This window comes from Rhinichthys klamathensis, unplaced genomic scaffold, assembly GCF_029890125.1.
Source record: "Rhinichthys klamathensis goyatoka isolate OS25496 unplaced genomic scaffold, OSU_Roscu_1.1 h1tg000487l_1, whole genome shotgun sequence".
Taxonomy (NCBI): Eukaryota; Metazoa; Chordata; class Actinopteri; order Cypriniformes; family Leuciscidae; genus Rhinichthys; species Rhinichthys klamathensis.
In genome coordinates, this window is record NW_026606974.1 from 2,711,354 (window position 1) to 2,726,861 (window position 15,508).

The following is a 15,508-nucleotide window of genomic DNA, read 5'->3' on the forward strand; positions in this document are numbered from 1 at the left end:
CGTTGTGTGTAAACATGATGGTTATTATAGTTCTAGATTAAATGTAAGCGTGGATTTACTCATCTCACTTGCACAAAAAAGATTCAGTATTCCTCAAAATGAATAAAATCAGTGAAATGCAGAATCAGAACACTATGCAAACCTCCAATACCTAAATATGTTAAATAAAACATACATTTTTATGCATTTAATCTTTATTGACCAAAGTACTTGCTTCTGACCTCCGATTTTTCAGTTAAACCATAAGCAAAAATGACTATAGATTTTTGATATGTTTTTATTGGTAAAGTAAGTGTTAAATTTGTTTCTCTTGCATCCTCTTCTTCTGTTACCCAGAACAGCAGCAGCTGAAAGGTTTGTTTGAGCGGCGCCCAATCTACTGAACACTACTGTACTCTACTGTACAGGAGTAAATCTGCATTTCCTTCAGTCTGAGGCTTATTATTTCACTTTTGGTGTGAAAGGGTCTTTACATTTGCCCAAAAATATATCTTTTTTGGTATAAAAAAACAAGCCCAGCCAAGCCAAAAAAAAAGTAACGCAAAAGTAACGTGACACATTACTTTTCTAAAAAAGTAACTAAGTAACGCAATAAGTTACTTTTTAAGGGAGTAACGCAATATTGTAACGCATTACTTTTCAAAGGAACTTTCCCCAACACTGGTCTTTAGTAAAAGAGGCCTAAGGTCAGCTGTCGTGGCCATCCAACAGCTCCTGAAGAAAAGAGAGAGTGGACTCAATCTCACAGGATATGGGGTCTACAAGCCGGGCTGAGCAGCAGCCGGAAAATATGGCCCAATTTTGTCTATAGAGGAGCCTGGTAGAAGCCTGGTAGAAGGTGTCCTAGTGCCCGTGTTCATGACTCTCCGGGTGGAGGCTTGGAGGGTCCCGTTGTAAATGCCAATGCCGTTGTGAATGTCTAAACTCGGGTTGAGGATGCCAGATTGACCCTTTTGCTTGGGAAAGGAGGTCCCTTCTCAGAGGGATCGACCATGGTGCTTCAGACAGCAGCTGGACCATTCCCGGTAACCACAGCTGATTCTGCCAGAGTGGTGCCACGAGTAAGACCGAGCATCTGTCCTCCCTGATTCGTCTGATGACCTGAGGGAGTAGTGCTACCGGAGGGAAGGCATATAAGTGCAAAGGGGGCCACCTGTGGGCCAATGCAGTCTTTTTTTTTTCAAAAAGAATATTGGGCAATTGGTATTCTCTTCAGACGCGAAGAGATCCACTTCCGCCTGGCCAAAAATGCTCCAAATCATGCAGACCGTCAGGGGTTGGAGTCTCCATTCCCATGGGGGCGGTCCGTCCCGGGACAGAATATCTGCTCCCATGTTCATGGAGCCCAGCGCATGCAAAGCTCGTATTGAGCGGGTATTGTCCAGTCTGTTAAATAAATGGGACCTGAATCACTGTCACGTTGTCCGACCGGACCAGGAGTGCCCCCTGAGCTCCTGCTGAAAATCCTTGAAAGCCAGGAGCACTACCATCATCTCCAGGCCAGCTTGACATGGGCTCTGTCCATTTCCAATCGCCGAGGTAATTCAGGATGTAAACTCCCTTCTGTCTTAGTGGGGAAAGAGCTGCATCCACTCATTTCGCAAAGGTGTGTGGAGCTAGAAAAAGTCTGAATGGTAGGTCTGTATATTGGTAAGCCACCCCCTCGAACGTGAATCTCAAAAGCGGTCTGTGGTGGGAGGCTATCTGGATATGAAAGCAGGCGTCTTTCAGATCCACTGATATAAACCAATCCCCAGGGCAAATTTGCGTGAGGGTTGTGTTATAGTTAACATTCTAAAAGGGGTGCGATTCAGACATCTGAGATCGAGGGTGGGCCTGAGGCCGCCATCCTTCTTGGGGACAAGAAGTAGCGCCTGGAAAAACCCGACTCGCTGCATTCCATGGGTATTTTCTCCATGGCATTATCTACTGTACTTCGGCTCTGAGGACATGAGAACTGTCGTCTGGACCGAAGTGTGCATCACACCCATGAAACGGGGTTGGTCTGTGAGCGAATTGGAGTGAGTAACCTCGTTCTATTATCCCCAAAATCCACCTTGACACTGGCCTGCCATGTCCTGAGTCCAGTGGCAAATGGTTGAAGTACACTCACCTAAAGGATTATTAGGAACACCATACTAATACTGTGTTTGACCCCCTTTCGCCTTCAGAACTGCCTTAATTCTACGTGGCATTGATTCAACAAGGTGCTGAAAGCATTCTTTAGAAATGTTGGCCCATATTGATAGGATAGCATCTTGCAGTTGATGGAGATTTGTGGGATGCACATCCAGGGCACGAAGCTCCCGTTCCACCACATCCCAAAGATGCTCTATTGGGTTGAGATCTGGTGACTGGGGGCCATTTTAGTACAGTGAACTCATTGTCATGTTCAAGAAACCAATTTGAAATGATTCGAGCTTTGTGACATGGTGCATTATCCTGCTGGAAGTGTTCAAGTGTTGCCAAGAAAACATCCCCTACACCATTACACCACCACCACCAGCCTGCACAGTGGTAACAAGGCATGATGGATCCATTTTCTCATTCTGTTTACGCCAAATTCTGACTCTACCATCTGAATGTCTCAACAGAAATCGAGACTCATCAGACCAGGCAACATTTTTCCAGTCTTCAACTGTCCAATTTTGGTGAGCTCTTGCAAATTGTAGCCTCTTTTTCCTCTTTGTAGTGGAGATGAGTGGTACCCGGTGGGGTCTTCTGCTGTTGTAGCCCATCCGCCTCAAGGTTGTGCGTGTTGTGGCTTCACAAATGCTTTGCTGCATACCTCGGTTGTAACGAGTGGTTATTTCAGTCAAAGTTGCTCTTCTATCAGCTTGAATCAGTCGGCCCATTCTCCTCTGACCTCTAGCATCAACAAGGCATTTTCGCCCACAGGACTGCCGCATACTGGATGTTTTTCCCTTTTCACACTATTCTTTGTAAACCCTAGAAATTGTTGTGCGTGAAAATCCCAGTAATTGAGCAGATTGTGAAATACTCAGACCGGCCCGTCTGGCACCAACAACCATGCCACGCTCAAAATCACTCAAATCACCTTTCTTTCCCATTCTGACATTCAGTTTGGAGTTCAGGAGATTGTCTTGACCAGGACCACACCCCTAAATGCATTGAAGCAACTGCCATGTGATTGGTTGATTAGATAATTGTGAAATTGTGAGAAATTAATGAGAAATTGAACAGGTGTTCCTAATAATCCTTTAGGTGAGTGTATTACAGGCTGCGTCTGTACTGTGAAAAAATGTTTTTTAGAAAGAATTATGCTCTATTAGACTCATCTGATAGCCGCAGAGGAGCAGCATAATCAGAGTCAGCAATGAGATGTATATTCGTGCAAAAGGAGATCAAATCTGACTAGGTGGCCATTTCTGTGTGTAAATAGATAGTCAGCCCCACCCATTCTGGGGGCCTGAAAGGCCAATTGTCTGTGAAATTCACAAACGTGAAACAATCAGTTTCCCTATAGCCTAAATGAAAAACCTCTGACACAATGCTAGTGAACCATATTGAACGGGCACCGTTATTTTTAAATATTAATATTTCATGATGTTACTGTTTTTACTGTTTGATTGTTGAGACAATTTTTTTTAATGGTAGCTTATATTCTTTGAAAACAAATCTTAATATATTTACCCAAGTTTTGATTGCCAAGTACATTTTATTGTTTTAAATGATGTTTAAATATTTTTACTTAAGAAATACAAATAACAAGACAGAAATGCTGATTAAGTAATGTTTTTTTGCAGTGCAGACCAGAACTAACAAGGCTGAATCATTTGTTTTGTCTGATCACTTTCAGTTCCACCCACTCTTCTTGGCTCTAATGACATCAGAACTGTATCGGTTCCAGCCAAAGGTCACTTGACACTGGAATGTCAAACCGACAGTGACCCTCTACCAGAGATTGAGTGGTACAAGGATGATGTTAAACTACAGGTGAGAGCAGATAAATGTATTTACCTGGATGTATTTATAACTACTACATCACATTAATCTCCCTGTTCTGTCTCTCTCAGTTGGGAGGTCGAATTCAGTCCATTGCTGGTGGACAGTATCTGGATATTCAAGATGTCCGGACCCATGATAGTGGACAGTACAGCTGTGTGGTCACCAACATTGCTGGTAGCACCAGTCTATTCTTCACTGTAGAGATTCTCTGTAAGTTTGTGCCACTCACACTCATGATATACCAAGCACATATGAACGATTAAAAAAATAAAAAGCATATACACTAATGTTCAAAATATTGGGCAAGATTATAATTTTTTTTTAGGAAATGTATTTATTCCGCAAGGGTGCATTAAATTGATCAAAAGGCACAGTAAAATATTTCTGTTTCAAATAAATGTGGTTCTATTGAACTTTTCATCAAAAAACAATATCTGAGTTTCATTTCAACAAAATATTTTAAGCAACACTACTGTTTTCAACGTGGCTAATAATAAGAAATCAGTGAATAATAAGAAGTTACTGAGATTTTTTTTTATGTTTTTGAAAGAAATCTCTTAGGCTGCATTTTTTTTTTATAAAAAAAAACAGTAAAAAGAGTAATATTAAGAATCCTAATTATACTTTATTGTAAAAAGAAAAAATATTACAACTTATTGTTTTTTAATTTAAATTTAAATGGTCATTTATTCTTGTAATGGTAAAGCTGAATTTTCAGAATCCATTCCTCCAGTCTTCAGTGTCAAATGATCATTTAGAAATCATTCTAATATGCTGATTTGGTGCTCAAGAAACATTTCTTCTTATTATCAATGTTGAAAACATTTGTGCTGCTTCATTTTTTTGTGGAAGTAAGTTTTTTTTTAAACTTAGATTTAAAGGATTTTTTGATGAATAGAAAGTTCAAAAGAACAGTATTTATTTGAAATAGAAATCTTTTGTAGCATTATAAATGTTTTCACTGTCACTTTTGATCAATTTAATGGATCTGTTATGAATGAATCCACTGGAGGCTAGTGATGCGACATTTGAACCGAGGCATCAGAGACTGTGTCGAGAAAAAATGGGCGTGCCAGATGAAGCCGCGATTCGAGGCTTGTGTTGTAAACGTGACTAACGACAAACAAGGCCTCGGTTTGCGTTGATACGTCATCGGGTTCGGTCTGTGTGTCGCTTCTGGATAAAGGGAGTTTGAAGATCGCGCCACCTTGTGGGTGTTGTCAGGAGTAGTAGAAGCAGTTTTAGTAGTGTCAGAGTTAGAAAACGTCTTAGGTTACGACTGTAACCTATGCTCCCTGAGAACAGGGAACGAGACACTGCGTCAAATGACGGTAGGGGAACGCTTTAGGCGTGACAGGTGTCTGAAATCACAATCAAATCACGGCAATCACATTGACCGGCGACAGCCAGTGAATCATTAATGTGAATGATTAACATGCGACCTGGAAGTATAAAAGGGTGTAAGGCCGTCTAATTCGATCCAATGGCGGTATTCGATTAGGGATAAACAGACATCATAAGTCGGCTCAGGTCATTGGTTCAGAATTCATTAATTTGTCTGCTATCTCTTTGCACAGTAGCTAGTGTCACTAGTGAGCAATGCTGAATGAAGCTTCGAGTAATGAACCTTTGGGTGAAGCAATGGGCTGCAAGGTCTCAATGTTTCAGGAAGCCTCATTTTGCCATCACTACTGGAGGCAAGCTGGCTGAGAACCCAAATGCAACTTTACTACAAAACATAATCAAACATAAAACAAGGGCATGAAACTCAGAACAAGAACCTGGACAAAAATTCAAAACTAGACAAAGACACAGGGCAAACGTGAGGGCTTAAATACACAGACTAATTACAAGACAAGGAACACCTGTGAACAATGATCAGACTATTAACAAATGACAAGACACATGGCAGGATCACATGACAATCAGGGAATCACATGACAGACAAGAACAAGGAATCTATCTAAAAAGCTTTATGTCCAGAGGCATATTAAAACATGGATTAATCAACTCATTCGCCTTCCATTGTCCATTGCGCCCACGTCAGCATCGAGTCTGAGGAGGAGGGAGAAACAACACTCTCCAATATTTTGAATTTGGACAGCAGTACCCATTTTAAACACTAGCTGTCAATATTACATAATGTACCTTTAATTCTTAATGAGTCAGTCAGGAAATAAATATCTTATTGATCATGTTCACTTAGTGCCGCCGGTCATCAGAGAGGGCAGCTCAATGATCATAGCACATGTCAATCAGGATACAGTGCTGCCGTGTGAGGTGGACGGAGGGCCTTCCTCATCTGTCTTATGGAGGAAAGATGGAGGTCCAGTCCCACTTCACAATGGAAGGCAAGTTTGTGAACAGCAGCATGTAATCCTGGCCTTTATTTATTGGCTCTCAAAGTGTCACCAACTCAATTCAATTTCTGCACACAGATTCACCTTGCTGTCAGAGGGCTCTTTGCGTATTGCGACAGTGCAGCTGTCCGACGCTGGACGTTACTATTGCAGTGTATCTAATCAGGCAGGATCAGACCATCGGGGCATGGACCTTAAAGTCTACGGTACTGCAGAACACTACTTTCTTTGGGTTGCACTAAAGAGACATAATGACATTTTCACCAACCTCCTACATAATTAACTCTGCCTTTATTGTCCTTATTTATCCTGTCAGTTGGGCCCTCGATCAGCCCTGGCCCCTTTAATGTGACGGTGGTCACAGGTCAGAGGGCAGTGTTGAGTTGTGAGAGCACAGGCATACCTGCTCCTCAGGTAAGCTGGAAAAGGAACGGCTCACCCCTCAATATGGATCTTCAGTCTGGAGCTTACAGGTTTGAAGTGCAACTGTTTGCGTTTTTTTAATATAGTTTATTTATAAAATTGTACTTTTTTTTATTTAAAAATAGTTTCTATGATATTCTACTTGTTTTATTTTAATTATTTTTTGTTATTTATTTATTGACTAATACAAATTTAATTTAATCACTGACAGTTTATTTATAATATATAATAATATATCTTTACAACATGATTTTGTTTTGAAGGTTAATGTCTTCTGGCTCTCTAATCATTACCTCACCGTCTGTTGAGGATGAGGGCTACTTTGAGTGTACAGTGACCAATGAGGTTGGAGAAGAGCGAAGGGTCATAGAGGTCATTCTGCAAGGTACTATGTAACAGGTTCATGGATAAGACATAACGGTAACGCTTTAGATTACAGCCCGGAAAGTACTGCGTAATTAAGACGAATTTACTATAGAAAATAAATAAATAAATAAATTACTCTTGCACAGATATGTACCCTGTCATTTTTAAAAAGCTTATGCAGTATGTATTGGTACACCATTATTACAAAAAGGTACTTAGTGTATGATCTCGCTAAATTGCTCCCAAACATTGTATCATAATAGTAGAATAAGTACCCCTTAGTTCTAAAATACTTACAGTATAAATCATTTGTTAATTCTCCTGGTTGTTACCCCTTTATTACATATTGTTCCCTTATACTTACATGTAAGTACTTTATAGGTACACTATAATTACAGAAAGATAAGCTGTAAATTCGTCTTAATTACGCAGTACTTTCCGGGCTGTAATCTAAAGCGTTACCGACATAACATACATTTTCATACTCGTATATTATGGCTCCAAAAACTATTTGGATACTATTTTTACATTATGTAAAAAACAAAAAAATCTAACCAAGTGGCATTTATTGTAATAAAAGAATGCACTTTTTAAGTAAAACTGTTTACAAACAGAGACTTGTTAAAAATGTTTTAACAAGCTGCACTAGATAGCTGAGTGTAGAGATTTTAACTGTTTAACTGACATTTATATTTTGTACCTAATGCAAATTTGTATGTTATCTAATTTTTAAGTGTGACTTCGGGGATCTAAAAGTATCCAAATACTTTTGAGGGCAACTGTACGTATACTGTAGCATATTGTGAACTCGTACAGTATGTCTGTGCAAATTCATTAACTGAATTTTTTTTTTTTTTTTTTTTTTTTAGTTCCTCCTGTAATTAAAGATGATGTCAGCAGTGTCACTGCTGTTAAAATGTCCCCTGTTGTGTTGCCATGTCATGCCACGGGACGACCAGAGCCTATCATCAGCTGGAACAAGAACTGGATGCAGCTGGGAGCTCGGGGGGGCAGTTATCGTGTGCTGCCCACAGGTGAATCTGAGTCAAGCTTCCACCATAATTTACACGTTCCAGCTAATACTGATATTCCTAAACCTATAGTGTATTAGTAATTTGTAATTGTAGTTGTTTCATCCTGATGTAGGTGCACTGGAGATCTTGGCTGCAACACCCAGTCATGCTGGAAAATATACCTGTTCTGCTCGCAATTTAGTTGGAGTGGCTTACAAGCACGTTACTCTTACTGTGCAAGGTTAGATCCAGAAGAATTAGTAAAATCATGAAATCATCCGATTAATAAAAAGTATACTTAGTATATGTGATTACCAAAATATATGGTTTGATTTGGTTTGTGTTCTTAGAGCCCCCAGAGATCAGGCCCATGGCAGAGGAAGTCCAGGTGGTGTTACATCATTCGGTAGTTCTGCCCTGTGAAGTTCAAGGATTCCCAAGACCCACCATTACATGGCAGCGAGAAGGCATTCCTGTGGCAACCGGTTTGTAACTAGGTTGTAGCCTAGTATTTAAAACTGGATTCGTGACAGGTTTGACATCAAGCAATGGTGACTTGAGACTGAGACTTGTCTGTTGCCTGGTTACCAAAATTAAATCTGATCATCCTCCATAACACAGTTAGTATTTACATCTCACACCGTGAGATGCATTTGTAGTACATTCCAAAAAGCTGTTATCAGCCTCACAATAGAAAATTAAAACATATCTGTACCGCTTTGGGCGGATCGGCATGGAATGGAACGGTTAAGCAAAGAGAACGGTTTGGTCCGACGGTGGAAAAGCAGCAACAATTTACCATATACTACCATTCAAAAGTTTGGGGTCCGTAGATTTTTTAAAATGTTCTTATGCTAACCAAGGCTGCATTTATTTGATAAAAATACAGTAAAGATACTAGTACTGTAAAATATTATTACACTTCAAAATAAGTGTTTTCCTTAATCGTAATATAGTTTAAAATGTAATTTATTCCTTTAATAGAAAAGCAGAATTTTCAACAGCCATTGCTAAATTCTTTAGTGCCACATGATCATTGTAATATGCTGATTTGATGTCTTAAATGTCCATAAATGTCTTTACTGTCACTTTTGATTCAATTTACTGCATCCTTAATAAATAAAAGGATTATTTCTTAAAAGATAAAATTAAATCTTACTGACCCCAAACATTTGAATGGTAGTGTATATGTAATGAAATTATGCACATTGTGGTTGTGTATGTACGGAGAAGCTAATATAACAATATTATATATTAATAGAGCTAATATATATTTTTTAAGACATTCAGCCTTGTCTATCTTTAAAAGGGAACACAAAAGGAAGTTATCAATGGCATTATAAAACAGGAAATATTAATGTTCATAAGCAGAAGGTCTAAGACAACATTCTGTCATTCCATTTTACGTCACGTCAAATTAATACTGTGAGGAAGAAATAAAGTGTGATGCATAGTAATAGTAGAAGATAATAATAATAGTAAAAGATCATTGATAAACAAATGATCTAGCATGATATTTTAGTGTTGATATGTTTAAGGGCATAGACTGACGGTGCTCTCCAATGGAGCTTTGAAGTTCTCACGGGTCACTCTTGGAGATGCTGGGACGTATCAGTGTTTAGCACAGAATGAAGCAGGAACAGCTATGGGAAGGACCCACCTCATTTTACAAGGTACGTCACATGTATTGAAGGAAGTCTGCCTTTATACCTCAAACTAAAGATTCAGTTACATGTTCGTGTGTTATAGCCAATGAAAGTATCACAAGGTGGCTTTGTGTAATGACTATCTCACTGTTTCGGTGACAGTACCTCCAGTGTTGTCTGTGCCTCGTCTGGAGTACACGGCAGTTCTTGGCCAGCCGGTCAGTCTGGATTGTACTGCGGACGGTCAGCCAAAGCCAGATGTGACGTGGCACAGGGAGCGTAGGCCAGTGGTGGAAGGTACACACCTGAGATTGTTCTCCAACGGCACCCTGCACATTACTGTCACTCAACGCAGTGATGCAGGAATCTACACCTGCTCGGCTCGAAACAACGTTGGTAGAGCTAGCCATGACGTCAGACTCATTCTGCAAAGTGAGTTCCACACAATACAAAGAGAATCATTGTTTGTGATATCTTTCCATCACATGATGTCCATAACAGGATTTTCCTCTTTTATTTGTTTATTTGCCTCGCTTTCTCGCAAGGGCGTAGGTTTGGTTTTGAGTTTGGTGGGGACATTCCCAGAAGCTGAGGAATCAGGAAATGAATAGGATTAATAGGATAATATTAAGGTTTTTAGTCTATATTGACCTTAACAATACGTTAATGAATTCTGTAATGTTATGGTAACTATTAAAGACAAGAAGGGAGTTTAACAGAGACTGAACTTTACTCCGTTCATAGGGCAATGCAATAGTGCAATACGGTCTTGTTCCTTGCTTTTTGAAGAAGCCAAACACATGTCTGCATCTGTCATTAAAGGGATAGTTAAGGGGATAGTCCACCCAAAAATGAAAATTCTGTCATCATTTACTCTCCCACAAGTTGTTTCAAACCCTTATGAATTTCCTTCTTCTACTGAACACAAAGGAAGATATTTTAAAGAATGTTGGTAACCAGACAGTTGATGGACCCCATTGACTTCCATAGTAAGAAAAAAAATACTATGGAAGTCAATGGGGCCCATCAACTGTCTGGTTACCAACATTCTTCAAAATAACTTATTTTGTGGTCAGCAAAAGAAAGAAACTGGTTTGAAACAACTTAATGATGACAGAATTTTTATTTTTTAAAAGCTGCAGTCCGTAGCTTTTTTGGGGTTAAAAATTATCCAAAATATATATTTGAGAAAATACATAACCAGCCAGTGTTCAAAACTATCTGCTTGCCGTAGCTCGATTCAAAACGGTAAGCTTGTAATAATATTTTTAATTCCAGTGGTACTGGTGGATATCCGCGGGAGATTCGAGCATGTCTTTGCGTCATTACGTCACATCTGTACACATAAAGAAGGAGTCTCGGCTAGTAGGCTATATTGCGTGTGAGGATGCTGGAGGTGGAGATTTATAGCCTTTTCTCACTGCACTTGATATAATTAAACTTATCAATTTGATGGCGGATCCAGAAAGGTTCAAACGACAATCACCAGTGACAACAGATTCACCCGTTGTAAAATGCAAAAGACTTCGTACGGACTTCGGAGTGGCTACAGAAAAAAAGAGACTGCAACCGGCCCATGCAAAAACAATAATAAATATCAGAAGGACAATACATGTAGTCACGCAATGCTGACGTTGTTAACATTAACAATTTGAGAACAAAGTATAATTTGCACGGTTTTGCGTGATGATAAGCTATTTTTAGATTTAATCAGCACGATTTACTGCAATGTCAGAACCAGAACAAAAGTGGATGTTACTTACTTGTTCAGATGACATTTTCCGGTGAAAATTATTATGTTGGTCATACTTCCAAAAAGAATAACCTGTGATTCTGAATGACAGTATCCACACCGGCGCGGTGACTGACAGCTGCACACTCTCCTCAAACATTGTGTTCATCCGCGCTGTGCCGTGTCGAAGTACAACTCACGTAAAGTTGATAATTCCGCGAATGACTGCAATTGCAGATTTCGAACAGAGATGGCGACAAAGAGGAAAAACTGCGGACTGCAGCTTTAAGGAAACTATCCTGTTAACAGAAATTCACTTTTGGCTTATTTGTTTCACATCAATACTGTCCACTTTGTCCTGTTGGACATGACACACATCAACTTGTGCCATTGTTCTGAGCCATCTTTTCAGTGTCCTAAGAGCAATGAAACTTATTTCAGCCTCAGCTGATGAGACTGGGATGACAAGGGTTTCAACTTGATCAAACAGACCTCTTATTTCAACAAGACCAAGCCTTCAACAGACCAAGCAATTTTGTGTTTTCATGTTTAATGTAGACTTTCCATAGTCATAATGATTTTTATACTGTACAAACTGTGTATTCTATCCCCCTACACTAACCCTATCACAGATAACTTTCTACATTTTCAAAAAACGTCACTTATTATGATTTATAAGCTGTTTTCTCGCTTGTGTTATTGATACACTTGCAACAAGGTACATTTACTTTATACAAAACTGCATAAGAAATATACCTTGAACTAAGTTGAACTAACTTTTTTTTTCAATTGGCAAACATATTATCTTTTTGTTTTAAGCATTAATAATTCATGCTAATTGCAGTGTTTCGAGATTTATGCTTAAAACAACCAAAAAACATTTAGTAAATGTGGAAAATCAACAAGTATTAACATTATACGACATTAATATATATATATATATAGACAAAAGTATTCATTAAGAAAATGTTTTTTGGGACTGTAATCTATATTTATATAAATATGCTTAAATATATTACGCTTTTCAACCTGTTAATGATATATTGTACATTTTGGTCATAAATATCTTTATGTGCTTCTCCACTTAGCCCCACCGCATATTTCTGTTGGTCTGTCAGAGATGTCCGTCATCCAGGGATTTCAAGCACTTCTGCCATGTGCAGCACAGGGTCTTCCAGAGCCCAGGGTGAGCTGGGAGAAACAGGGAATCCTTGTGCAAAACCTGCCTGGCAAGTTCACTTTGCTGAGGTCAGGAGAACTGATCATTGAAAGGGCAGAGGTCAGTATATGTTTTTAATTGGGTATAAATGACCAGCATGCCCATTTAAAATAACCCTTGTATGAAGTCATAATGTTACAATCTATTTACAGCCTGGTGATACTGGTCTGTTCACCTGTGTAGCCACCAACACTGCTGGAACAGCTCGACGGGACATTCGCCTGTCTGTCAACATGAGACCTGCTTTTAAAGAGTTACCTGGTGATGTGACGTTGAATAAAGGTCAGAGTCTCGCCCTATCCTGCCATGCTCAGGGAACTCCAACCCCCGCCATATCCTGGACTGCCAACAACAGGCCCTATACAGGTAAGAGAGTCTTAATTTATCTTTTTTCCTTTGAAGTTTACTTTTCTAACATCACAAGAATGCTCTCATATTCACCTACAGGTGCAAGTGTTGATGAATCTGGCAGAAGTTCAGTGATTATTGACAATGTCACTTTAAGTGATGGTGGCACATACGTCTGCATTGCAGAGAACACCGTTGGATCAATACGGGCTCTTTCATTTGTGCGTGTCAGAGGTATGCATACTTTTTAAAATCCAAAATCCATAATGTGTGGAAAAGCAGTTCAAGTTTGAGTAATCTTTGATTGCGTCTAGATGATGCCTTCTGGCTGTTTAATGTAATATGTTATGTTAACCTTTTCTAATTTAAACATCTAGCCACTGTTTGACAGTTTAAGCATATACTCTGTTCCTACAGAACCTCCCATGCTGAGAGGGGAAGCCTACACCTCTCAGACTGTAGTTCAGGGCAAAGCAGCCATGCTGGACTGTGCTGTCAGCGGGGACCCTGTTCCTTCCCTGCGCTGGCACAAAGATGGCCAGCCCTTACTTGGCTCTCTGCGGTTTCATCCCCTCCGTAATGGCTCTCTGGCTCTTTACAGTGCTACGGTAACCACTCATTATCTGTGTGAACAATGGCTACATTATTTAGTACTTCTGGTACATTTACATTTGTGTTTCATTACATTAAGGCTGTGTGTCCAACAAAGATTTTTAGCCAGCTGAAAACAGCAGGCGCTCTTCTGAAAATGCCCTGCTCTGGTCGCTTGAGAGTGCTTCTGCAGCGGAGCGTTTTTTGAAGTTGAGACGTGTTGGATTTTATGATACAGAATATCCGTGGTTATTAGTGTTACTAGTATCTGATTTCGCATATAGTTTGTTTCTGATTATAAAAATGTTTATACAATATAAAGTATTTTCTCTTGCTCTTGTTTTAAATGGTATTGTTTTATTGTTGTGCTTGGTGTCGTCTGTTGCCGTTGTACAAGCAGGATGTGGCGTTTGGTTGGTGTGGTATTTGTTCCGCCTCTCCTCCTGTGATTGGATGGCTGGGTAAAAAGTAACAGTGACAAGCGCTGCGTTTTACCCAAAGTTGAACATTTTTAAACTCTCGGCGTCTGGAAAAAACGGCCAGAGCTTAGCATGAAATATACGCTTTCAAAACGCTTTGGTGGACACACAGCCTATTGCTTTTATCCAAAGTACAAAAGTGGAGCAAAAGCAATCCGTCAACCATGTTGATACAATGTTAAAATGCATGAATAATATGTTAATGGCTTTTCAAGGTTTTAAATGCTTCTTGACCAGCTCACCACTGCAAATTATGATAATAGAAATGTGTTTGAGAGATAAATGTGTGTGTTTTCCAGATTGGAGATTCAGGAGAGTACAGATGTGTTGCTGAAAGTGAGGCAGGTACTGCGGAAAGAACAATATCTTTGACAGTACAAGGTAAATGATTTTATTAGAGCCTATGTCATGTTTATCCATATTATTATGGTCATCAATATATTATATATATTAAAAAAGTTTTTTTTTTTTTTGAGTAATACGTATTCTGTACTGTTGCAGTCCCAGGAGGCTACTCAAACTGGGAGGAGTGGGGCCCGTGCAGTGTCACCTGTGGACAAGGCATCCAGGAACGGACGAGATTCTGTAACAACCCACCACCAGCCAATGGCGGCCTATTATGTGAGGGTCCAAACGTGGATTCCAGGAAATGTCAGGCCTCACTATGTCCAGGTGCATTTCTGTTTATGGAAATAACAATAATAAACCATGTAAATCTAAATCCTAATAGACTGCTGCAGGGACCATGTATTTTTGTAGACACAAAATCCAGAAACCATTTTACCCAAAATAAGGCATTAATATGTGCTTTATAAGTTCTAATAAACAGCTAATATCCTAGTAATATACATGCTAATGAGCAACTATTTAATAGTGAGAATTGGACCCTAAACTAAAGTGTTACCCTTATTTTCTAGAATAATCCAAAAGCCTGTGGAAAAATCCTATTGGGTTTTTGTTGAGGGAACCTGATGTTCCTAGATCCAATTTTCACCTAGCATTAAGATGTGTTTTGTCATCAGATCACAAGTGGTCAGCCGAGACACATTACCATTTCCAGCTGATATTAGAATATGTTTCAAATGTGTCTCCTGTGACCACTTTCGATCAGATTCCGTACAGCTAATTAAGGGATTAAAGGATAACAGCAATAAATCCCTGTGTTTTGGCACAAAGCAGCACATTTTGAATCACTTGTTTTGATGCACTTTTATCATAACGCGTCCCAGAACAATCATGTGTTAGGTGAGTGGGTGGCAGTGATCCAACCACAAAACGCTACCAAAACGTAGTTTATAATACCATTATTGTCAGAATCAAACAATATTCAAAAGCACTCACTGTAGTATATCCCGTTACTCA

The 15,508-nt window shown here is 39.4% G+C and overlaps 1 protein-coding gene across 1 annotated transcript in view; it reads left to right on the top strand.

Annotated features, from left to right (window-relative positions):
• hmcn2 (hemicentin 2) overlaps nucleotides 1-15,508 on the top strand; it is a 120,210-nt gene that overhangs the window by 80,941 nt on the left and 23,761 nt on the right. The window contains exons 51-67 of the mRNA XM_056237566.1: nucleotides 3,821-3,957; nucleotides 4,038-4,179; nucleotides 6,176-6,320; nucleotides 6,408-6,535; nucleotides 6,646-6,802; nucleotides 7,016-7,137; nucleotides 7,988-8,152; nucleotides 8,265-8,372; nucleotides 8,482-8,616; nucleotides 9,670-9,804; nucleotides 9,940-10,209; nucleotides 12,598-12,788; nucleotides 12,881-13,094; nucleotides 13,176-13,310; nucleotides 13,494-13,684; nucleotides 14,446-14,527; nucleotides 14,648-14,818. Coding sequence (XP_056093541.1) covers nucleotides 3,821-3,957; nucleotides 4,038-4,179; nucleotides 6,176-6,320; nucleotides 6,408-6,535; nucleotides 6,646-6,802; nucleotides 7,016-7,137; nucleotides 7,988-8,152; nucleotides 8,265-8,372; nucleotides 8,482-8,616; nucleotides 9,670-9,804; nucleotides 9,940-10,209; nucleotides 12,598-12,788; nucleotides 12,881-13,094; nucleotides 13,176-13,310; nucleotides 13,494-13,684; nucleotides 14,446-14,527; nucleotides 14,648-14,818 — 2,628 coding nt within the window. The remainder of the gene's footprint in view (nucleotides 1-3,820; nucleotides 3,958-4,037; nucleotides 4,180-6,175; nucleotides 6,321-6,407; nucleotides 6,536-6,645; nucleotides 6,803-7,015; nucleotides 7,138-7,987; nucleotides 8,153-8,264; nucleotides 8,373-8,481; nucleotides 8,617-9,669; nucleotides 9,805-9,939; nucleotides 10,210-12,597; nucleotides 12,789-12,880; nucleotides 13,095-13,175; nucleotides 13,311-13,493; nucleotides 13,685-14,445; nucleotides 14,528-14,647; nucleotides 14,819-15,508) is intronic.